The sequence below is a fragment of the Leptodactylus fuscus genome, chromosome 3 (assembly GCF_031893055.1).
Source record: "Leptodactylus fuscus isolate aLepFus1 chromosome 3, aLepFus1.hap2, whole genome shotgun sequence".
Lineage (NCBI taxonomy): Eukaryota > Metazoa > Chordata > Amphibia > Anura > Leptodactylidae > Leptodactylus > Leptodactylus fuscus.
In genome coordinates this window covers 107,092,298-107,117,501 of record NC_134267.1, presented here as the reverse complement: position 1 = coordinate 107,117,501, position 25,204 = coordinate 107,092,298, and the positions used below count along the sequence as shown (strand labels likewise).

General features: G+C 39.7%; 1 protein-coding gene across 1 annotated transcript in view; it reads left to right on the top strand.

Moving 5' to 3' along the window:
• Positions 1-22,361, top strand: part of CDC40 (cell division cycle 40) — a 30,938-nt gene extending 8,577 nt beyond the window's left edge. The window contains exons 3-15 of the mRNA XM_075268144.1: positions 1,171-1,300; positions 3,141-3,224; positions 3,515-3,651; positions 3,746-3,842; positions 5,703-5,842; positions 7,990-8,064; positions 8,625-8,670; positions 10,205-10,306; positions 14,480-14,595; positions 16,870-17,003; positions 18,270-18,346; positions 20,653-20,797; positions 21,761-22,361. Of these exons, the coding sequence (XP_075124245.1) occupies positions 1,171-1,300; positions 3,141-3,224; positions 3,515-3,651; positions 3,746-3,842; positions 5,703-5,842; positions 7,990-8,064; positions 8,625-8,670; positions 10,205-10,306; positions 14,480-14,595; positions 16,870-17,003; positions 18,270-18,346; positions 20,653-20,797; positions 21,761-21,938 (1,461 nt within the window). The 3' untranslated portion in view covers positions 21,939-22,361. The remainder of the gene's footprint in view (positions 1-1,170; positions 1,301-3,140; positions 3,225-3,514; positions 3,652-3,745; positions 3,843-5,702; positions 5,843-7,989; positions 8,065-8,624; positions 8,671-10,204; positions 10,307-14,479; positions 14,596-16,869; positions 17,004-18,269; positions 18,347-20,652; positions 20,798-21,760) is intronic.
• The last annotated feature ends 2,843 nt before the right edge of the window (positions 22,362-25,204 follow it).

The window sequence follows — 25,204 nt, the reverse complement described above, 5'->3', positions numbered from 1 at the left end:
GTAACCACTTTTTTTATGCGGATTAGCTTTCCGTTCTTTGAGTCCGTTTGGGGAAAACCATACACAGATGTGAACCCGGGCCTGACAGCTTTTATCTGTTTGAGCATGACAAGCAAGTAATAAGCAGGTAGCCGGTGTTTAGAGTTGATAATTTTGTTTAAATATTGGAAATAGAGATGTTTCCTTGTAAATCTGTCTTCTTGATTTAAAAATATGTTCAAAGGATTTGAATGAAAAGACATTTGTGAAAGAAACTGTGCACTATAGCATTGTTTGATGGCAAGTACCCATTGAGGATATAACCTGCGCTGCAGTCTCTCCTTCCTCATTCAGCTGCATTGATTATCTGCGACACATCTCTGCTTACACGAAGCAATATGATGGTCTTTGGGAAAGAAGGCATTGTATTTGAATGGGAATAAGACCTGTGGATTTCCAATTCAGCTGTCACTTTAATTGGAAATGCACATTCAACAATAAGGCTATTGTTAGTGTGTGAAGTTGCATTGCGACCACTAGTTGGAAGTGCAACTTCAAGTTGAACATTGTTTGCCATTTTTGTGACTAGATGTCGTTGTCACAGCACGTTAGTGGCCATAATGTGACTTAGCAATCTTTGGTTGCCTGGCAGTTGTTGTTGCCATGTAGACCTAGCCGAGGGTGCCCTTTTATACTTACTCTGTAATCTTCAGTTCAGAAGCTGTGGTAATAAGCCGTGCTATTACATAGCACTTATAACTCCCCTCCCCTCCATTGTATAAATGAGACATTTGACTGAATTCTGCTTTCCACACATCTGTTAACTGCTTCAGACCCTCATCACTGCCTTGCCTGATGGGTGGACCAGATTGTTTTCGTGCTTAACTAAGTCAACAGACTAAACCGTGTAAAGATACACCAGGGTTATTATCCAGCATCATCCACGATGATAAATCTGGTGCATTTTAAAGCTGTGTGTGTGTACTCTGTGCACTGTTAATCTTAGTTTTAGTAAATCTGCCCCATTCTCTGTAAAAATTACTATTCATTTGCTTACTGCAGTCAAAGATTGATAATTTAATTGCAAACCCGTCTTATGTTTTGGGCTATGAGTATTATTTCCTATATGTGTAAAGTAAAAGGTTTTACAGAAATTTGTGCAGGAGATGAATTTATATTATGTAATTGCAGCTTGGACCCAACAATCCATTTAAAACCCAGCAGATGGCTGCTCCAAGGAACATGCTTTCAGGATATGCAGAACCAGCACACATAAATGACTTTATGTTTGAACAGCAGAGAAGAACATTTGCAACATATGGTAAGAGATAGCAGAATATTAGAATCGCTTTGAGGAGTTAATTGAGAAGCAAAGCTTCTAAAATGTGTAGCTCCCGCAGTAACGTGTGTAGCAGATTCCAGAAGTGGTCCTATATATGACAAGTGTTCGTGCTTCCACTTATGTATACATTTTGATGTGATATTTGACATTGCATATGTTAATATGAATTCTGATTGTTATTGTCTCTGTAATCTGCCAGGGTTCTCCTGTGGTCTTGTGATGCTTATTTGGTGACCTCAAAAATTTATATTAAATAATACAGGGCTTCTCAAACTTGTCAATTGCAGCTATCAATGGTGGTGATTAGACTTTACCATTCTCTGTAAAAATTACTATTCATTTGCATTTTCCTTCTAAGCACCATGCAATTATTAAAATAAGTACAACAGCATGCTTTCATGTAGCTATGGAGTTGTAATAAAAGCGTTGCAAATATCCTCATGGATGCTCACGTTACTTTTAATCCAACCAATTATCCTCATGAAACCATGGTTTCACATTACACTTACATAATTTATTTTATCAGGCCATGCAATGAAATAAATAAATGAATCAATCTGAAAGAATTGTATATAAATAAATTTTTATTTATATAGCGCCAACATATTCCACAGCACTGTACAATTTGTAGGGTTCAAATACAGCAAGGGAAAGAGGGGAGGAAACAGAGCCCGCAAATGATACACTGAAAGTGCGGTCTGAGAGATAAGAGGAGAACCAGGAGAGCGCAGTGTCGTTGAGGCCAACTGAGCAGAGCATAGTGAGGAGAAGTTGATGGTCAACAGTGTCAAAAGCTGAAGAGAGGTCCAAAAGAATAAGAAGAGAGAAGTCACCATTAGATTTAGCCATTAGGAGATCATTGGAGACTTTTGTGAGAGCCGTATATAAACTACTGCAGTTATATTCATGCACAGCTTTGAAAGGAGCCAGAGATGGTTAGTAGTATTATGATTAGTACCAATGTTCAGCACTAAAATGTAATGCTTCTTATTACTACTACTTCCTTTCTCTCTTATTCTTCTTTCTTCAGACTAAGGCTGTACAGAAATATAACAGCAGCAGTTTAATAAAATCATTATTTCCCTGTAATTTATTCCACCTAACCTTGCCTCAGTCACAGACAGGAACATGAATGTCTACATCTATGAATATATGGTAGATGGCGCTGACTGCATATGGATGGTATCTGTGTGTTATCCACAAACCCATTAATTTCATCGTATAAGCCTAGGGTAAAACTCTGGAATAGGACCTGTCCTGAGTTTTGCCCAGACTTACAACCTCTACATCTAGCCATGATAATACACAGGCATGTATATGACGCCAAAATAATAGCTCAGTGTGCTAGTTGTTTAAAAAAAAAAAAAAAAAAGCTAGCACATTGTCAAAGCACACATTCAGGGCACGTCACCTATGCTGTCCTCCTTCATCCCCAGAGCGCATGAAAAGGAGGAGAAGATGGCATTTGCCACAGATCGCTTCGGAATGGAGTGCCAACATATAATTACACTCTTAGTATTCCTGCAACATTGCTTGCATTTGGCTGGTGCAGGTAATTTTAATGAAGTGGGGTATAAACTGACCCCCCCCCAAAAAAAAAAAAAAAAAACTGTGGGCACACCCTGCAGTTTAAAAAGACTGAAATAGTAGAAAATCATAGACTTGTATATAACTCAATCAGTGCATGTTACTCCAGCTTTATGACAACTGTGCTATTATTTGGTAGGATCTTTACATATTGATAATTTATTTGGGAAATTAAGATTTGCATAACTTGAGAAATTATTGTACTAAATGCCCTTTTCATGTCATTTCATAGGTTATGCCTTAGATCCTTCTCTAGATCTCCAGCAAACATCAACAAAATATATTGGTTCAGTTGATGATGCGGAAAAGAATCAAGGTGAGAACTTGGTTTGTAGCCATATATTTGACTTCTTGTTTAGACCACTATACGTTTTTATTGATACATTTATCAACCTCCTGTGATTTTTTTTTTTTTTTTTTTTAATTGGGTTTACCTTTTTAAAAGTGTTTAGAAAACACCCATATTGAAATCTTTAATATTGTCTATAAATTTGGTTAGTATAAGGTTCTCAATGTTACTTTAGTTTGTCACAAACTATTCTTCAGTGCTAGTTCTGAGTCTGCTTTATTTTTTTGATCACAGGATTGTTTATGCTCTTTCTGTAGGCTTAACAGTATTCGAAAGTGGGAAAAAATCTGAAAAACGGAAAAAGGTGAAAGGAAGTGATGCTTCTGATATAGACGGTTTCTTGGGTCCTTGGGCAAAATATATTGATGAGAAGGATGTTGCCAAACCATCTGAGGTGAATATTATGCCTTATACATACAGTAGAATGGGTAAAAAGTACATTTCACAACTGGTAAAGTGATTTCATACATATGTTACTGTGATTTTAGGAAGAACAAAAGGAGCTTGATGAAATAACTGCTAAAAGGCAGAAGAGAGGCAAACAGGAGGAGGATAAACCTGCAGATGAGAAAACAATTCTACATGGTATTGTATTTATAGACATTCACTATATATTTAGCTATTTTGTCAAAACCATATTTAAATAGAACCTTTTAATGAATGGAGTGTTTAGTGTGTGCAATGAATAGAGTGATGCACACACTGACCGACCACCACTCTTTTTAAAATAAGGGACAAAATTCCCACTGTTCTCCGGATCAGTGGGGCTCAGACCTGTTGGGCCCTCACTGATCTGTAAGTTATCTCATATCGTATGGATAGGGGATGACTTCCTTTTAAGGGAAAACCCCTTTAACTTCTGTCAGCCAAAAGTATTGAGAGGCTGCAGGCCTACATTGCATATCTCACTACAGATGCACTTTAAAGGGGTTTTCCCATCTCCCTGTTTCAGCAGCTTTGCCTGCTGTGTCTCCTTCTAATTTCCTGTATCCCCCCCACCTCTCAGCCTGCGGAACAGGACACTGTAATATACCGTATTTTTCGGACTATAAGACGCACTTTTTTCCCCCAAAATTTTGGGGGAAAAGAAGCGTGCGTCTTATAGTCCGAATGTGGCGCCTGGCATCCGCTGTAATAGAGAGGCGGAAGCCAGCAAGTGATAGACGCCGGGGCCAGAGACATCGCTGCGCTCCTCTGCCCTGCATGAAGCCAGCGGCGGGAGGAGTGATGATATTCCGCTCCTCCGTCCCCCCGCCGCTGGCTTCATGCAGGGCAGAGGAGCGTAGCGATGTCTCAGGCCCCGGCACCTGTGCCAGCGTCTATCCCTCGCCGGCATCCGACTCTCTAGTACAGCGAATGCCGGGTCAGTATCGGTGGCCCCTTCTCCCCCGGGGCTGGTCCCCACCGGCCCCGCACCTGTGAAGTTGCAGGCCGGCTCCTGCGCGGCGATATCGCAGGAGCCGACCTGTTCGGGTGACAGCCGGGAGCCTACTGAGGCTCCCGGGCCTGTCACTGCTATATTAGTATTGCGGCTGGGTCTATGACCAGCCGTAATACTAATATACAGAATGTCCCATAGACGGCAATACAGTTGTATTGCCGTCTATGGGACTTGCAATCAAGTGACCGCAGGTTCAAGCCCCCGGGGGGGAATAAAATAGTAAAATTAAAATAAAAAAAGCTTTAAAAATATATAATAAAAATATGAAATAAATAAAAAGTTCTAAATCACCTCCTGTCCCTAGAATATATATATAAAAGTAGAAAATCATATATCATAAACCACCGGGGGTTTTTTCAATACAAGGTGATCTAAGCAATAGACATTCCCCAAAATGGTATAACTAAAAAGTACTTCTGGCCCCGCAAAAAAAAACACTCTATGCGTCCCCGTACAGCTGCAGGGTCACCTGTCAATGTGGCCTTGCAGCTGTTGCAAAACTACAACTCCCATATATTAAATATTTTACCAGTTTTTGCTTCAAAATTTTTTTCCCCTATTTTCCTCCTCTAAAACCGTCTTATAGTGCGTCTTATAGTCCGAAAAATACGGTAAATGCAGATAAGATAATATGCACATGCTTGTAAAGAATGTGTTATCTTTGTGTTTGCATAAAGAAATAAGACTCTGCTTTATCAGCAAACTGCAATTAGCTTAGCGACCTCACTTGTCCTATCTCACAGGTCCATGGTTATGGTAACGCTGTGTAAGCAATATTTGGAATAATTTCACATAGCAGGAAAACAAAGCATTTCTAAGGCAATATATTTAGGAAAAGTCTTCAATTTACATAAGCTACCAGTATAGATGGGATTCTTGAGATGGGAATACCCCTTTAAATAAGGCATACAAACTAAGATTATTCATGGAATTGCTACAAAGGTATAATAAACAACTTGTTTTGATTCATACTCATATATACACTATATTATTTTCTCTTTTAGTCAAGGAAATGTATGATTACCAAGGAAGATCATATTTACACATTCCTCAAGATGTTGATGTTAACCTCCGGTCTACCGAATTGCCTGAGAAATGCTATCTTCCCAAGAAACAAATTCATGTTTGGTCTGGACATACAAAGGTAATGTTAGTAATACAAATGCATTGTGTGCACATTTAACAGTGGAAATACATGTAAGAGGGCTGAAAGACTTAGATATAATCATGGAGGTGTAAACTCTCAAATGAAATTGCAATGCATCTTATAAACACCACTGTGCTCAAAAATTCTTCATACATAAAAATTCTATAAATCGATCAGTGTACAACTCTCCTTACATATCGACTTGAAAAAAGTGACACCAGACCAAAATATTGTGTAAATTTCATCTGTATCCAATGGTTATTTCTATCTTACTATAATGAATGCAACATACTATGGAACATGTGTTATGGAAATGTAGCTTTCCCTATGAAACATTATGTGAATACAACACTTTGAGACACTATATATGTAGTACGTCAACCTCCATAGCACTTTCTGTTTCTATGGAGGTTGACGTATCTCAGATGAGATGACCATACTCAGCTGGTGGTTGACTCCTAAACTGTGACACAGTTCTTCCAGAAACCAGTCTCTGTAATAGTTAGCCTCTAGCTCCCATTCAACCATGCCCCCTTTGTATGAAGTATGGGTTGAAATGCTTTCTTTGTCTGGGAAATGAACTGTCCCATCTCCACCAAAGCTGAGTACTTAGAGAGCTCTGAGATCCATTCCGGTTACAACACCCTCTTATGCCTAGTACATTTGTTAAAACAATAGAAATGGTCTGTCCTGCATTACTTCAAAGAGTGTGTTGTGACTAGGCCTGGTATTAAGCTGCACGAGACCTGATCTTGTGGTTGCAGGAAGATTGTCTTACTCCTGACTAATCCCAGACTCTACAAATATATTTATGCAGTATATAAGTACGTGTTCTCTCTCTCTCTCTCTATATATATATATATATATATATATATATATATATATATATCTCCCTGGCTATGTGTCTTCTGTAAGTGCAGGTATCCAGTTCCAAATATGAGTGACAGTCTAGATTCAGCTTCAATAACAATGAAGTGAAGACCTTTTCTCTTGTTGTGGAAAAGCTCCAGCCAGTGGCTTTCCACGTTCTCTGCAAGGCTAATAGAAGATTACAGATTCAATTTGCAACGTCAAAAGCTCAGTGAGCATTGACTCTTCTGGAGTGTTTCACAATTGGAGTGCAGGATACTGATGGTGTACCTGTAGTCCCTGGTATATTAACCAGTGACACTTGGTTGCATTTTTATGACATGTCAAATTTGCTTTGTCAGACAACATAATAAAGTGAAAATGAGTTGTGAGACGCATGTAGCGTAGTGCCTATTTTGCAGCCCCCCATAAATATACATTTAGTTAGTTTTCTGTGCATAGCTGAATAGGATGCTTATATTTGAGATGCGAATCACTTCTCACATTTTGAACTAGAAAATGAAGTTGTGTGTGTGTGTGTGCGCATATATATTTGTGTGTGTGTATATATATATATATATATATATATATATATATATATATATATATATATATATATAATTTTAGCTTCTTTCAATCTCGTCAAATAATGGCATCCAATTGTTTTGAGTCTTGTCCTTCTTGGCACACAAGTAGAATGAAATAGTCCATTAAAATATCTTTTCTTTTTACTCGCACTTCTCTTGTAGTGTGTGAAAGGTTTGCCATTTGACAAACCAGTAGGGAGTCACTGCCCTAAAATAGAATAAATCCTGTTGCGCTGAAGAGTTATCACAGTAGTCTACTGAGACATTGTTTTTTGGGGGTTTTTTTTCCATTAAAAAGTGCAGCCTTTAGAGTCTTGCATCGTTGTGTGGTCATACTGCTATATCAATGGTTGTAAATAGTTTCAGCCTAGCACAAGAGTGAACAAACCAGCCAGGATCACAGATGTGGCTCTTTCTATTATGGTGCCAAGAACCTATGACTGTGTCTTTCAGTTTTGGATATGTCTGTCATGGGGTTAAGAAAGAAGCTGCAGTAAAGAGGCCTGATTCTATAGACTACATCTTTATTTTAATCTAGCAATACTTGCTATTTAATGATAAATTGTTTCATCCATATTTGAATGAAAACTAATAGGTTGGAGGGGGTTACATTTTTAAATGCTTTTCTTAGTGTATGAAAAGTAGACTCAAGTTGTAGTTGATTCAGACATGTTTGATGTAATATCTGTCTCTCCTTCTTTCTTTCAGGGAGTCAGTGCTGTAAGATTATTCCCCCTCTCTGGCCATTTGCTATTATCTTGTTCCATGGATTGCAAGATTAAGGTTGGTAGTAGTCCATTTCAGTTATGTTTCTTACATTTAAGACATTAACTGAGGTGAGAGATCATCAGTTTACTGCCTCTGCAGATATCTCCTCCTTGGAGGTTGAACCTATGTGTACCGTTAAATAGACTATCCAATCATGAGCGCAGCAATAATATACCAGTCAGTGCTTACCTTTTAAGTTCTTGCTCTTTAGCTTCCTTTCTCATTGTTTGATTATTTTCTCCCTACAGCCCTGTCTGGTTTAGTTGACTGCTGTGTATAAACAGATCAGACTCTCCAAGAAGACAGTTTATGGAGAGCTGGTGTTATAGCAAGTGCTAAATGATTATAAAGTGCAGTCTGCTTAACCATAGTGAAAATAATCTAATTACAGGGACACTTATCCCATATGCTAAGGGGGTATGAACCTTAGAAAAGAGAGCCTAAATGGTTGCTTTAAGCCTTGTATCCAATATATATGAATTAATAACTTCAGCATTTCAACTTTTTGAGAGGACATTATCTGACTGAAGCATTGTCATTATAAAACTGTTTTGTGAAATCTGTTCTTGTTACAGCTGTGGGAAGTGTACAATGACCGGAGATGTTTGCGCACATTTATAGGTATGGTATAACATTTAATAAACATCAGCACTGTAAAGAAATGTCTTACTGTCACTATCCAATATTAAATGGAATCTGTCTAGTTCAAAGTGCCTTCCATATCATTGATTGTGCAGTGTGGGGACTTTTAATTGAAAAAGAAACATATCTTTGTGGCTTCAAACCATAGAAGCAATACTAAGATGTTTTTGTTTTTTCCTAAATAAAGCCATCCACAACCTATCCCCTCCATATATCTCTGACCTAATCTCCCACTACCTACCCACACGCAATTCCAATCCTCCAAATACCACCTACTTTGCTCTGCTCTTATCCACTCTTCACACAACCGTCTCCAAGATTTCTTCCGCCCATCCCCCATACTCTGTAACTCATTACCAAGACACATAAGACTGACATCATAATCACAGGCTTCAAGAAGGGCCTGAAGACTCCCCAATTCAGGAAGGCCTACAACCTCCAATATCACTAGTGCCACCAAACCACCATCTGAACAGTCTCCCTCACCTTCTGTTTCTATCTCTCTTCCCTCATAGACTGTAAGACCTTGCAGGCAGGGCCCTCTACCCCACTGTGTCAGTCGGTCATTGTTAGTATCAAATTGTTTTGCATATTTTGTGCACCATATGTAAATCCTCAAATGTACAGCACCATGGAATTAATGGGGCTATATAAATAAATAATCATTATTAATGGTTAAGCAAATTGGCCTGGAAGTGTACAGCGGCATGCCTGATTTGCCTATAGACAGCTGCAAGAACCATAGTACTCCTCTGGAATTACAGCCAAACTCCACCCCTTTAGCTGTATATGACAGAAAAAAAATGTAAAAAAAATAATAAAAATTGATTTGTGGCCCCAATGCATGTTTCTGCTTGTATTAATGGCCCCTGCATGGAACGATTATTAGTTTCTGAGGCATTTTAGACCTGACAGGATCCCTTTTAAGGTACCTATATTTAGTCTGGTTTCTTATATGAACTATATTGTCTTTCTTGTGTGTACTAAGCGTATACCATGTGAAACCCGTACTTGAGTTCCTACTCCACTACTACAAAGTAGTTTACTATGGTACGAAGTGTGAGCCAATTTTGTTCTCTGGGCTGACTAAGCATCTTTGATCAGGCCGAGACCAGTTTGCAATTCCTCATGTAAAAGTGACATCTCTTGTTACGGTTTACTTCTGGGGACTCCCTAACTGGACCCTCCAAGTAAGGCTGTGGAGTTGGTCTGACATACCCCCAACCCCTGTATTTTTCCACAGCCTAACTCTGACTCCTTCATAATTAGGCCATTATATTTGTTTTTTGGATGACTCGTTAATGCAAACAACAAATTGTTTAAAGTTATTTATATTAACAAATGATTGGTGCATAAGTAGGAACTTTTTTCATAATGTACGTTTTCACTATGTACAGATTAATGTAGCTAGCAGCGGATTGCTGAGTGAATCCATATCTGAGATAGACACTGGATCATTTACTAGTTTGTGACTTTATAAATCGTGTTTTTTTTTTTTTTTATTGCTGTTCAGGGCACAGTAAAGCTGTTCGTGACATTTGCTTCAACAATGCTGGAACCCAGTTCCTAAGTGCAGCATATGACCGCTATCTCAAGCTGTGGGACTCTGAAACAGGTAATGGCTTACAAAGGATTTCCAAGACTACAGTTTAATACAAAATAGTATATCCGATTACAGTATGTTGAAGTTAAGTACCACCATTTCTATTTTTGAAGAAGCTGTAGTCAAGCGTGTAACTGTTTCTCATGGGTCTCAGCAAAATTTTGAATGGGGCCTTCCCTCTGTGGAAGATGCAATCTGATAAAGGATCTTAGGGATCTGTACAGAGACTGGGAAGGGAAATAGCTGTCCAGGGACTGTTCCGAACTCCAATAAGGCCATGGATTAATTCAGGCCAGACTTAAATTAATTTACACCCATCAATTAGCCCCCAAATTAAATCCAATGCCAGGTCAAAAATGGAGATTAATTCAGATTAGCCCTCTAAGAGAGCCCTCTCATTAGACTTTAAATTATTTCAGACCCCAAACCAGAACTTACGGTTAGGAGTTCCCCAGTTTAGATCTCAAAATGAATTCATACGTCAGACCTTACATACATAGTTACATAGTAGATGAGGTTGGATAAAGACATGAGTCCATCAAGTCCAACCTATAAGCCTATAATCCCTACAGTGTTGATCTAGGGGAAGGCAAAAAACCCCGTGAGGCTCATGCCAATTGCCCTATTTCAGGGGAAAAAATTCCTTCCTGACTCCAAATCTGGCAGTCAGTATAAAACCCTGGATCAACGTGTCCTTAAAATCTAGAGACCATAACCCATTATATTTTTCTCTTCAAGAAAGACATCCAGGCCCACTTTGAACTTGTTCAGTGAATCCGCCATCACCACTTCCTGGGTCAGAGAGTCCCATAGCCTCACTGTTCTTACTGTAAAGAATCCCCTTCTATGTTTCTGGTGAAACCTTCTCTCCTCCAGACGTAGAGGATGTCCTCTTGTCACTGTCACTGGTCTAGGAGTAAAAAGATCCTTAGAAAGTTCTTTGTATTGTCCCTTCATGTATTTGTACATTGTTATTAGATCTCCCCGTAGACGTCTTTTCTCTAAACTGAATAACCCCAAGTTTGTTAATCTATCGTTGTACTCCAGTCCACCCATTCCCCTAATCATTTTGGTTGCCCGTCTTTGCACTTTTTCAAGTTCACTTATGTCTTTCTTGTATATCGGGGCCCAAAATTGCGCACAATATTCTAAGTGTGGCCGTACCAGTGATTTGTATAGAGGCATAACTATGTCCTTGTCATGAGAATCTAGACCTCTTTTGATGCATCCCATAATTTTATTTGCCTTGGCAGCAGCTGCCTGACACTGGTCACTAAAGGTAAGCTTGCTGTCCACCAAAATCCCTAAGTCTTTTTCATTGACAGTCTTACCTAGTAATTTACTATTTAGTACATAGTCATACATTTTATTACGTCGATCAAAGTGCATTACCTTACATTTGTCAACATTAAACTTCATTTGCCAAGTCTCCGCCCATGCTTCCAGTTTCCTTAGATCCCCTTGTAATATTCTACTATCCACCTCATATTAATTACCCTACAAAGTTTAGTATCATCTGCAAATATGGACACCCTGCTTTGTAAACCCTCTACCAGGTCATTAATAAAGATATTAAACAAGAGAGGACCTAATACTGACCCCTGCGGCACCCCACTGGTGACTGTGACCCAGTCTGAATATTTACCATTAACAAGTACCCTCTGTTTCCTATCAGTGAGCCAGTTGCTAACCCAAATGCATATGACTGAATCCCAGGTACTGCCCCAAGACCATCTACCCCTATTATATAGGCCCCTTGATCACTTACCCCTTTAACAAACTTCACACGGCTACCTCTTTCTACAGACTACAAACCAGACTATACATTTATTCAGGCCCAGCACAGCTACTTCTTTTAACAGACCAGACCTATAGATACCTCCCTGCTTCTTCACTCCACTCCCGGCACCTCCACAGGAGGTACATTTTGTCAGAAGATCCAGGGTTACCATAGACTAGAGCTTACAGTATTGCTGCAAAAGGACCTTACACCTATGTCAGCTTCTGAACCTTTATATATGCTGCTGTGTGGAAAGTCTTGTTGCTCAGTTTCAGAACTTTGTGATCAAGAGTTAGGAGGGGTTTGCTTTGGAGAAAGCTCCAAATAGCTACTTAAAAACTTAGTAGCTATTGGCTTAGCTTAGTGGTTGTTCGAGTGAATATGACCAGAGCACCACAATTGCTTTAAATATCATTTTTAATAAATATCAATGTTGAAAAAAAAAATCTCTTTATGATTTATTATACCATATTAATTGGTAGACATAAAGAATGCCAGTGCGGCAATTTTCTAATATACAAGCATTTAAAATTTTGTTGACATACTTTTCTTATACCCATGCAGTAGTTCCATTTACAAAAAAAAAAAATGTTGCAGCCCACAGATAAATCCATAGAAAAGCATGCCATGCAATGAACTAAAAAGATTCCATCAGTCTAGTGACTCACTAGGCATGTCATATGACCCTATTCAGGTATCACAGGCAAATTGTAGATTGAGAGCAGGAACATGTACAGTATTAGGCCTCATGCACATGACCATTGAAAACGGCATGGATGACACCTGGATTAGTATCCGAATGTCATCCAAGGTTTTCACTGACCCTTTGTATTGAATGGGCCGGGCTGCAATTGTGGACAGATATAGGATCTGCTCCATAATTTGTGGCTCTTAAATGCAGCCTGGACACACATGTCTGCAATAACTATGGCTGTGTGTCTGGGCCCATTGAAATGTATGGGTCTGTACTTTCAGCAATTGTGGATAAAATTGCAGTCATGTGTATGAGGCTGTACTATAGCACCTCTCAGTGTGTATGAAAGAGCAGTCCCAACATTCTTCTATTTTTTATTTATTTATTTTCTCCAGGACAATTACTATGACACTAATCACTATTTCAGTTGCATTCATTCATTCATTCGATTTATTTATTACGGCTAACTTTTATTTAAACCGGCTCTATCAGCAAAATCATGCTGCTAGAGCCCCACATATGCGTGCATAGCCTTTAAAAAGGCTATTCAGGCATCGTAAGTGTTATATTAAACTAACCCCCCCCCCGTTTTAAAATAATAACCTAAAAAAGAATGTGCTCTACTTACCGAACGTGCACCCTGGGTGGGCATTCTGGGTGTGTCTTCATCTTCATCCCCGCCTCTTCTTCCTCCGATGTCCTCCGGTCCCGTCTTCCTCCAGCGCTCGCGAACGCACAGTGATAGCCGGGGCACATGCGCAGTAGCCGTAGTAGAAGCCGCATGCTACTGCGCATGCGCCCAGGCCGTTTTTTCATATCAGTGTCCGCGAGCAAGCGCTGGAAGAAGACGGGACCGGAGGACATCGGTGTAAGAAGAGGCGGGGAAAAAGATGAAGACACACCCTGAATGCCCGCCCAGCGTGCACGATCCGTAAGTAGAGCACATTCTTTTTTAGGTTATTTTTTTAAAACGGGGGGTAGTTTAATATAACATTACCGATGCCTGAATAGCCTTTTTAAAGGCTATGCACGCATATGTGGGGTTCTAGCAGCATGATTTTGCTGATAGAGCCCCTTTTAATTAATAAATAACACTATTGCCTAGAGACCAGCAGTAATGTTCTGCAAGTAAATTCAACCAGTGGTTGTTGGATGTCGGGTAGCCCTGCCACTGACAATGCTAAGAGTAACATGAGGATGAGGAGTATGTGTCACAAGGTAGATGGCATGTTTAGTTCTGTTCAGTTACTACATGGATGTATTACATTGCACAATTTCATATTATATAATTAAATAAATAACCTATACAGTGGACATCCCATTTAATATTGGTTACCTGACAGCTGGTTGAGTGAAACACATTTGGTAGAATTCAAAGTTGCCAATTTTTCATGTGGCAGTCTTTGTCTATGCCTGTTTTCTAATGAGCATTCCCAAATAACTTGAATGCACATCAAATAGCGGAGTAAAGGCCTTAGGGTGGCTTTTAAGGGCCTTTTCACTCTGCTGTATTTGAGACTATACATATTACCATATTTTTAAATTGCTGTGCAATGAATATTACATGAAAGCTGTGGTCTGTAATTTTGTATATGAATAAAAATAAAATGTATTTAAGTTTGTGCACAAACTATTTTGCCATCAAACCTGCCTTACCTTTGACCTATAAGACCTACAAGTACCATGTTAATTTGAGATTCTTTTTCATTAGGACAATGCATATCCAGGTTTACAAACAGAAAGGTGCCATATTGTGTAAAGTTCAATCCTGATGAAGATAAACAGAATCTCTTTGTAGCAGGAATGTCTGACAAAAAAATCGTACAGGTGAGTCACAATGTATATCAGCTTTTACTCTTCTAATGTTTTTTTTTTTGGGGGGGGGGGGGTTTGCACTGGATTTCTCTTAATATATTTTAACAGTATTGTAGGTGAGGTTGTCTGCTTGTTTACATGGCCCATCCCAATGCTATTTAAGGTTGCAATAAAAGCTTACCTACTTATATGTTAGGGATCCAAATCAATTTTGCATGTGAGGTAAAGTTCATACTTGTTTTCTTGAATTACTGCTATACTATGTAAGCTTGGCTAAACTCTGTTATAGCAATGATTCATCCATGCACTTTTTAAGAACAATCTTAAAGTGAGTCTGTCACCATATCAGTCCCTATTTATGTGTAAGCGTAGTCAGATGAATAAAATTCTCTCTTCAGGTACTTGATCTATGACTGAGATATAGCTTTTTACTGATCTGCTAATGAGCTGTTTGGTGAGAGAAGAACATCGCTGTTGCTGCCGTTGTACAAAAGGGCTATATCCCTGCAATACATGTCAGGGCCAGGCCGTGTACATATCAGTCATGAGAAGGATGGATGCTGGAAAGCATAGCTCTTTTGTGTAACGAGCAATGGCGATGCCCTCATAGCAACATACAGTTCATTATTGGGGAGAAAAAAAAGCTAATATCTCAGCAATAGTCAATGTTCAGAAAGCAGAAACAAGGTGAGGCTCCATGCACACGGAGTTACGCCGGGCTTGTAAAAATACTCATTCACAGCCGTACACGCGAGCGCAGCGGACGGCTCCCAAACACTTCTCATTCACTTCAATGGGCGCGTAAACTGCACCCCTCAGGGGTCTAATGAGCATTAGTATCCCAGACATGATTGCACAGCGGATGTTGGAGCGTGAATATATAAGCTGTGAGAGTGCATTGGGAACACCAAATTCCCCAGTAGCTCCTAAGAATTGGGGGTCAGTTCTGGTATATTTTCCCTCATAAGCTCTAAATTTGGGGTGTCCCCTGATATACGCTTATACACAGCTTATGCATTCCCTTCCTGCCGCAGTCAGTTGTGTTCTAATGATTTGGGGATTTTTGGGAGATTTTTGTATTCACATTGTACAAGCTATATATTTTTTTTTATTTTTCTGGTGATGTGGCCATATAAGGGTTTGTTTTTTTGCGGATGAAATGCATTCACTTGTCAGACCCCGGGCTGCAGATACTTGATATGGGCACCCCCCGATCTCTCTGCAGGGGGTGCCCAGGGGCCCCTTAACCCGGGGGAGCCCATTGAATACAGCGGACATGTTTGCCCGCCGTATCCAAAGGGTTAAAACCCTCGATTGAAGCGCAGCTTCGATCGGGAGTTAAGGAGCAGGATGTTATCTGTGTGTTACAGCTAACTCTGACTCCTGATGCCGCCTGCATCTTTATTTTCACTTTGAAACACTTAAAGAGGACCTTTCATCAGATTGGGCACAGGCAGTTCTATATACTGCTGGAAAGCTGACAGTGTGCTGAATTCAGCGCACTGTCGGCTTTCCCGATCTGTGCTGGGGGTAAAGCGCTATCTGTCCCGGTACCGTAGTGCTTTACAGTCAGAAGGGCGTTTCTGACACTTAGCCAGGGAAGCCCTTCTGCCTCGCGGCGCCTATCGTGCTGTAGAGTGTGAGCAGGGAGGAACGCCCCCTCCCTCTGCTCACACAGCTCGTCCATAGATGAGTATTATCAGGAGCGGGAGGAGGCGTTCCTCCCCGCTCACACTGTACAGCGCGATAGGCGCTGCTGGGCAGAAGGGTGTCCCTGGCTAACTGTCAGAAACGCCCTTCTGACTGTAAAGCGCTACGGTACCGGGACCAATAGCGCTTTACCCGGGGTACAGATCGGGAAAGCAGACAGTGCCCTGAATTCAGCGCACTGTCAGCTTTCCAGCAGTATATAGAACTGCCTGTGCCCAATCTGATGAAAGGTCCTCTTAAAAATGGGGTGGTCACTATTGACCGCCTGCACCTTAAGGGTTAAACAGCGGGCTCCCATGGTGATTGCACGGGCTCTGCTTCTGAGCCTGTGCGATCTCCATCACGTACAGGCACGTGGGAATGCGGGAATGAACCACATTCCGTGACGTGCATATACGTGAAATAGCGCTAAGGGGTTAATACAATACGAAAGGCTTTTTCTCTTCGATATGCTGACTTAAGAATCTGGCAGTGTACCACGTTATGCTTGGGTATGTATATTAAGCTGAAACCTGATTTTTTTATTTTTTTTTATTTATTTATTTATTTATTTATTTTTTTAATTCCCATTTTCAGTGGGATATTCGAAGTGGGGAGATTGTCCAGGAGTACGACCGGCATCTGGGAGCTGTCAATACAATTACTTTTGTTGATGAGAACAGGCGTTTTGTAAGCACCTCTGATGATAAGAGCTTGAGAGTCTGGGAGTGGTAAGTCTCATATTTAATCCATGTTCAGACATTATGACATTGTACTCCTAAAATAGGTTGTTGTGTTAACAGACGTTCAGATTTGTTTGAGGACAAGCAAACTTTATCCTCCTCAACCTATTTACCATCTAAGCACATGCGTTGCTGTTCCAGATGTTATTGATTTTATATTTCACAAATTTTTTTGTTCTTGCATTCCAGTGCTGCATATATTTGCATCTGTAATTAATGTGGAACAGCTTGAGCCTGCTTTCACAATGGCAATTTATTTACAACGGAAATTCAATGATTGAGTTTGTAGACTAGTTACCTTGCTACAATTCACAGCCTTTTAGCAGCCTAGAACCTTTGCAAGATTAGAAGTTTGGAAATTGTGAGGGAGATTTAATAATATGTACCAGAATGCTGACACAATCTACATTAAAATATGGCATACATGACCTGCATAAGTTATTGTTTAAAGAGGACCTTTCACTACTTGTACCACATGCATTTTTATACACCGCTAGAAAGCCGACAGTGCACTGAATTGAGCACACTATCAGCTCTCATGTTCTGTGCCCCGGGTGAAGAGCTATCGGTGCCGGTACCATAGCTCTTCACCGTCAGAAGGGTGTTTCTGACTGACTGTCAGAAACACCCTTCTTACGGTGAAGAGCTACGGTACCGGCACAGAACATGAAAGCCGATGGTGTGCTGAATTCAGTGCACTGTCAGCTTTCTAGCGGTATATAAAACCGCATGTGCACCAAGTGGCTAAAGGTCCTCTTTAAAACAGTTGTTGCATCTTGGTCAACAAGGATGTTTGATTTTAATATGTGACAACATGCAGCAAAGTAAGCCAACCAATAATAGTTGGAGTAGAGTTAGACAAAGTATCTAAAGATGAACCAGGTTCATCATCCAGCATATGAGTCATTTGGTGCATCTTGAGAGTGCCTGGTCTGAGTTTATACTGCCTAAATATTTGGCAGGATTCAGACACATTTCCAATCTTTGTTTTTGTCACTTTTGTTGCCAATTCCTTTACAACTTGCTGTTGTTGCATCAGTCATTGTGCAAATTTTAGCAGTTAACTTAGATTAGCCATGTAGGCTGTTGGGTTATAAATTGTTTAAAATGGAAATAGTATACAATTGGAAAAAAGGGAGTTTTTCCCAGAAATGGAACATTCACAGGTTAAACTGCATCTTCAGCAATATAATACCATTTGTTATAAAGCCAAAACAACTAAGTATTTTTTTTTTTTTTGTTTTTCCTCAACAGGGACATCCCTGTAGATTTTAAGTATATAGCAGAGCCAAGTATGCACTCAATGCCTGCTGTTACCTTGTCACCTAATGGTAAGTAGTTTAAGTAAGAGTGGGCTCTTTTTGTATTGCCTATAGAAGTGAATGTATCTTACATGAGGCATAGTGCATATAGGTGGTGGATAGAAAGCAAAAAGAATGCTCACCTGTCCTGGGTGCTCCAGTGTCTTCCCAGCATGATTTGATCCTGATGCTCGAATGTCTTGCAATGGAATTCTTCGCTGGCTGTGGCATTCTGGGTCCCTTCTGCTGATTGGGTTCAGAAATCAAGTGAGAGCAGGGACTGGGTAGGTAGTGACATTACTGGGTCCCTTGCTGTGGCCACTGATTGGCTTCAGCAGCCACATGCAGCGAGGACTTCTGCCAAAAGATAATAATGGAGCTGCAGAACTGGAGCACCTCCAATAACCATCAACGGGTATTCTGCCTAATAAATCCCATTGAAATGAATAGGAGTTAAAAATATTGTGCCTGGCTGGCGCAGAATTTGCAAATTCCACAGTGGATTCTGCAGTGGAATTTGGTAAAGCAGAAAAATTCAGTTACAAATTTCTGAAGCTGAATATTTTAGCTTGTACAAATTCCATCATGTGAACATACCCTAAGTGACAGGCAGGATGGTGACAACAGCCATGGTCAGTAGCAATCGTGGATCCATAATTTATATCACCATAACTGACATGCACAATACATTTTAAAATGTTGCTTTTAATGTATGAGTGGCACAAAAATTACAGCACAATAATCAAAGACAGACTTGCTGTTTTTTTCCCCCCCTCACAGAAAGATTTTAATAAAAAGTTAAATTATTTTTGCTCTTAAAAAAAAAAAAAATAAATAAATAAAAATTGGCACTGTTGAAAAAATATAACTAATCTCACAAAAATATGCCCACTTACTGCTCCATCAACTTAGAATATAAGGTTGTGGCTTTTGGAGAATCTAGATGGGAAAAAATGAAAAATAATGCTTCATCCTTAACTCTTTTCGAGCATCTGCAGTTATAGTACGGTTTTAAATATGGCGCCAGGTCTGGGGCAGAGCAGAGGCTATAATTTCCAGGTCAGGACTGTTTTATACAGGGAAGACCTGGGGGCATTAACTCTTTGATTTTACCGCAATTCCATCCCGAATCCCCCTTTGATTGTGTCCCCACTGTTGCACTTACTTCAATGCTGCATGATGGCTACTGTCATCTTGCCATGCGGAAGCCACTGTGCCTCAATGACAGCCAGGAATCTTATGAAGGCTCCCAAGTTCTGTCTTCACTAGATCTATATTGATACTTGCCTGTAGCAGAAATATAGTGATTTCCACCATAGACTTTAATACAGTTGTTTTGCAGTGTATGGGATAAGCCATCTAATGATTGCAGGCTCTAGCCCACTAGGGGAACTAAATATAAAAAAATTAAAAAAAAGTTACCCCCCTTTCTCTAACTTCCAAATAAAAACAAACAACGTAGGCCAACATCTCAAAATGCCTGGAAAAAAAAATAAAATAAAATATATATATATATATATATATATATATATATATATATATATATATATATATATATATATATATATATCTCTATCTTGTGGCAAACACTGTAGTGGTAAAAAAGAAACTGACAAAATGTACTTTCTCCATTTCACCTCTCATATAAAATTTAATAAAAGAGATCAAAACAACCAACATTTCCCCAAAATGAAGTGAATGAAAAAATGAAAACTTCACCTTGTGACCCAAGAGAAAAAAAAAAAAATCACACCTTATACAGCCCTGCACACAGAAACATAAAAAAGTTATAGGTGTCAGAAAAATGGTGACTAAATTTAGTTTTTTTAAAAAAAAAATTCTGAACGTATAAAACATACCAAAAACTATATAAATTTGGTATTGGATTATAAGGAAGATTGTATTTTTAATGTTTTATAATTTTTGCTTTTTAAAACAGAATTGTCCAATCAGCTCCTGCCCTTTCTATCAGATCATATGAGTAGGTTAACTGCTCACAGTGGAAATTTGGCAGTACTACCTGCAATTAGAGTTCTCTCTGATCATGGGCACTGAATGCCTATAGGGCTGCTGATAACCTCCCCCCCCGCAGCATTCCTGCTGTGTTTTAAAACTATTATTCTATGCATCCCAGAGGATAAATTGGTGATAGGTAGAAGGTAGGTTATTTTACCGCATTTGTGAAATCAGTTATTGCACAGCCCTCACCTACTGATATGCCAGGCCATGTCTAGAAGCAAAGTGTTTTTGCGCAAATCTGTATTTCACAGATTTGGTTATATTTATACCTATTTTCATTTTGTATTTGAATTAATTTTCTTCATATTGATTCACAGGTAAATGGTTGGCTTGTCAATCTATGGATAACCAAATCCTTATTTTTGGAGCACAAAACAGATTCCGATTAAATAAAAAGAAAATTTTTAAGGGTCATATGGTGGCAGGCTATGCTTGTCAAGTTGACTTTTCACCAGACATGAGGTAAGAATAAGACAGAATAGCAATGATAGGTTACGATTTTGTTTGCATAAAAAAAAAATAATAATATAATCTTATGGCAAATCTGAAACCACAATTTTAGAAACATATCGTATATACTCGAGTATAAGAAAGTAGTGAAAAAAAAGGTTTAAAAAAATGTAATAAAAAATAAAAGTTGTAAATCACTCCTTTCTCTAGAATACATATAAGGGTGGGTTCTCACCAGCGCCCGATCTCCGTTATGCAGGTTTTTGTTTTCTGTCAGCGGAAGACAATATTCAGTGTCCGCCGGTGAGCGTCTTCTGCTTTCTGCAGCGAAACAGTTTTCTTTTTACCGGACACAAAGTCCTGCATGTCAGACTTTGTGTCTGGTTAAAAAAATAAAACTGTTTCACTGCGGAGAGCAGAAGACGCTCACCGGCGGACACATTTCAAACCCATGAATAGGTTTGAAAACTGCCTGCTGGTTTCTGTCTCCTGCCCAGTTTCTCGGGCAGGAAACGGAAACCTGCATAACGGAGATCGGGTGCTGGTGTGAACCTGCCCTCAAAGTAGAAAATTACTGTGAAACACATACACAATAGGTATCCCTGTGTCTGAAAGTGCCCGGTCTACTGAATATAGGCTGAGTTCCAATTGGGGGGGAAAAATCCCCAGTCCTAAACCTCAGGGAAGGGGCAGACAGACAACCAAAACACCCCCTCCCTTTCCCCAGCACCCAGCATCTACTGCACCCAAAAATGCCAGCCATTTAAATTTTTGAAATTTTCCAGTAGCTGCTGCATTTCCCCCTCCCGGGGCTTATACTCGAGTCAATAAGTTTTCCCAGTTTTTTGTGGTAAAAATAGGGGCCTCGGCTTATATTTGGGTCAGCTTATACTCAAGTATATATGGTAGCTTCAAATTAAGATTTGTTAAATGTTTTTACACGCTATCAGTATAAAAATGATTTTCTTTGTGCAGCTATGTGGTGTCTGGTGATGCTGATGGAAAGCTGAACATCTGGGACTGGAAGACTACTAAGCTATACAGCAGATTGAAGGCACATGATAAAGTCTGTATAGGTGCAGTATGGCACCCTCATGAAACATCCAAAGTGATCACTTGTGGATGGGATGGACTTATCAAACTCTGGGACTGAAACTCAAGTGCCTGTGCTGGATAAATACACAATGATTATATACTTTGCATGGGTATTGTAAACTCTGAACTTATTGGTCAAAGACAACCAATGAAACTGTAAAGTGAATTTGGGAACTGAATTATCCACTGTTGAAGGTGTGTAGATGGACCCATTTCTTTTATAAGCCATTTTGGAGACATTTGCTCAAACTTTACTGTGAGTGTAATTTCATTACAACACCCATTGTCAGCGTCCCAGCGAGTGTTTCACCGAGCTCATGCAAGCCGAGTACACTTGTACTGTGTCCAGGTGCAAAGTACCTTCACCAGCAGGTCTTGTGTTTTTACATCTGTATGTGTGTATATGGAGCCTTATTACTAAATTGTGTATAGAAGTTTTTATTTTAAAGTCAAAAAATAAAATTGTAAATTTGGTCTTTTTTACATTGAGGCATCATTGCAGGTTTGTGGGGGGGTTTTTTTTTTTTTTTTTTTAATGCAATGACTTTTCCAGAAGAATGTTAACTTGGAGCCTATGTTTTTTTCCACAATGACAGATAAAAGGAATGGAACGACCTATATGAATTTAGCTGGTTCTTCGTTAAATACATTAGTTACATTCCGGTAACGTTACTGGCAGTATTTTAGATTTAACTAGTTGAGGTTCACCAGCCATACATATATACAGCGGACATTTCAGGTTGTTTATGGTGCATTCTTTAGCTGGATCTCTGAGTAATTGGACACCCAAATGCCCCACTGTCAGTTTTCCAGGGACCCTGAACAGAAGATAGAAATACATAAGTGGGTTTTCACTGTTTCTTTCTTCTCTACTTTCACATATTCATTGCTCCGTGACTGCTGTGTACAGAACAGAGGCAGCAGTAGCACGGTGTTAAAAGTAATGCTGCAACCTCAGATGCGTTGGAAAGGCATGGTGTAAAAAGAAAAAACATCCTGTGGTTTTTTTTTTTTTTTTTTTTTTTTTTTGAGTAACTATAGAACAAAAAAGTAAAAAATTATAATTCTATACGTGCACAAAAAATTCAAATATTAAGGGTATTCTATCATTAGAAACTCTTTTTACAATAAATACACAAAGGAACTCCTTAAAGGAGTATTCCCATGTACATAATCATATCTATATTTGTAGATAATTAAAAGTTAAACATTTTTGCAAATATAAGTAATTATACATTCTGGAGAGTTTTAAAGATTTTCTCTGACTTTCTTAGTGGTGACAGTCTTTTATCTTGATCGGTTACCAATGGATACGACCACTAATGCAGAAACTTTCTGTGGTCTGGGAATTGTCAGGTACCCAGCTATGATTTTCTTATTGTAGCTGGGGTATCAGGCAGGGACGCTACATGTATCAGAAGATATCCCGGCCACAATAAGGACATCATGGCTGATTTTCTGACCTTAGAAAGTTTCTGCATTGTTGGTCGTATCCACTGGCAACCGATCAAGATAAAAGACTGTCACCACTAAGAAAGTTAGAGAAAATCTTAAACTCTGCAGAATTTTTAATTGCTTATATCTGCAAAAATGTTTAACTTTTAATTATCTACAAATTTAAAAATAATTATGTACATAGAAACACCCCTTTAAGGAGTTCTCTTCGTCCCTGAACTTTGTCTATAGGCTCTCATCTAGCCATACTAGTTTCCCTACATTGTGCTGACGAGATCCATCCAGATCGAAACAGCGCTGTCCACAGCCGGGAGTCTGTTCCTTTTGGAATAGGTTAGTTTGGCAATAATTCCACAAAACGATATTAGGTTGTCTGAAAAAGCCATGCCTGGTTTTAAGGGGGATGTCTTAGGAAAACAAATGTCTCTTTTTGCTGTCTCTAATTACCGTACTTCCTGGAAAACAATTAGCATATTCCCCAGAATCCCCCAGTGGAGCATAAATAGCTTTTAAGTTGCCATACGCCTGCAAAGGTGGCCTTAATGGCACTCTCCTTAAAGAGTTCCCTTAATTCCTGAGCCTTATTTATATGCAGTGAATCTGTGGGCAAACTACGGTTCCCATGATTCATCCCCTTTGCGCTCAGTGTGTGTGTGTGTGTGTGTGTGTGTGTGTGTCACTCACAGGGGGAAAAGTGGGACTAAACTTCCAAATGAAACATCACTCCCACATCTGAAGTCACATGATGCTGTGATTTATTACCCGTAATTTAATTACAGGGGAGCGTGGAGAAGGGAGGGGTACACAGAGAGTGAGAGCAGGAAGGTGAATCATGGGAAATGTAGTTTGTCCACAGATTCAATGCATGTAAATAACTTTGATAGAAGGAGCAAGTAAGTAAAATCCAAGACAAGACCGCACAAGGGAACAGTGAGTATTTAGCATTTGCTGTGGGTGTATTTGTTAAAAGGATTATCCAGCTTCCAAAAAATATCTGCAAAGAGCTGTGAAAAAGTATAGAACTTTGCATGACTCTTATTTGCAGACATGAAAATAAATCTTAAATGGCCAGGAATTGAAAGTGTATTAGAAAGCTGAAGATAGTCACATTGTAAGGGCTAGACTTTATACAATGAAGCATACCTGTTGCTATTGGTGGAGTTTAGCGTTGTAATTACATTTTATCCCAGACAACCCCTTTAAGATAATCTAAACATCCCCCCACCTACTTTCTAAATGACATATTTAAAGAGGACCTTTCACCATATCTGGGCACATGCAGTGTTATATACTGCCGGAAAGCTGACAGTGCGCTGAGTTCAGCACACTGTCGGCTTTCCCGATCTGTGCCCGGTGTGAAGAGCTTACGGTCCGGTACCGTAGCTCTTCTATGGTCAGAAGGGCGTTTCTGACCATTAGCCAGAGATGTCCTTCTGCCTCGCGGCGCCTATCGCGCTGTACTGTGGAGCCGGGAGGAACGCCCCCTCCCTCTGCTCACACAGCTTGTCCATAGACGAGTATTATCAGGGAGGGAGGGGGCGTTCCTCCCCGCTCCACAGCACAGCGCGATAGGCGCCGCGAGGCAGAAGGACGTCTCTGGCTAATGGTCAGAAACGCCCTTCTGACCATAGAAGAGCTACGGTACCGGCACTGTAAGCTCTTTACACCGGGCACAGATCGGGAAAGCCGACAGTGCGCTGAAATCAGTGCACTGTCAGCTTTCCGGCAGTATATAACACTGCCTGTGCCCAGATATGGTGAAAGGTCCTCTTTAAGAAAAAAATGTATAGTTAACCATATCCATGGAGCCACCGCAGGCACACTTTCTGATTATTCGGTGACATTCCGTTTCCAGATATGGAACGTCAC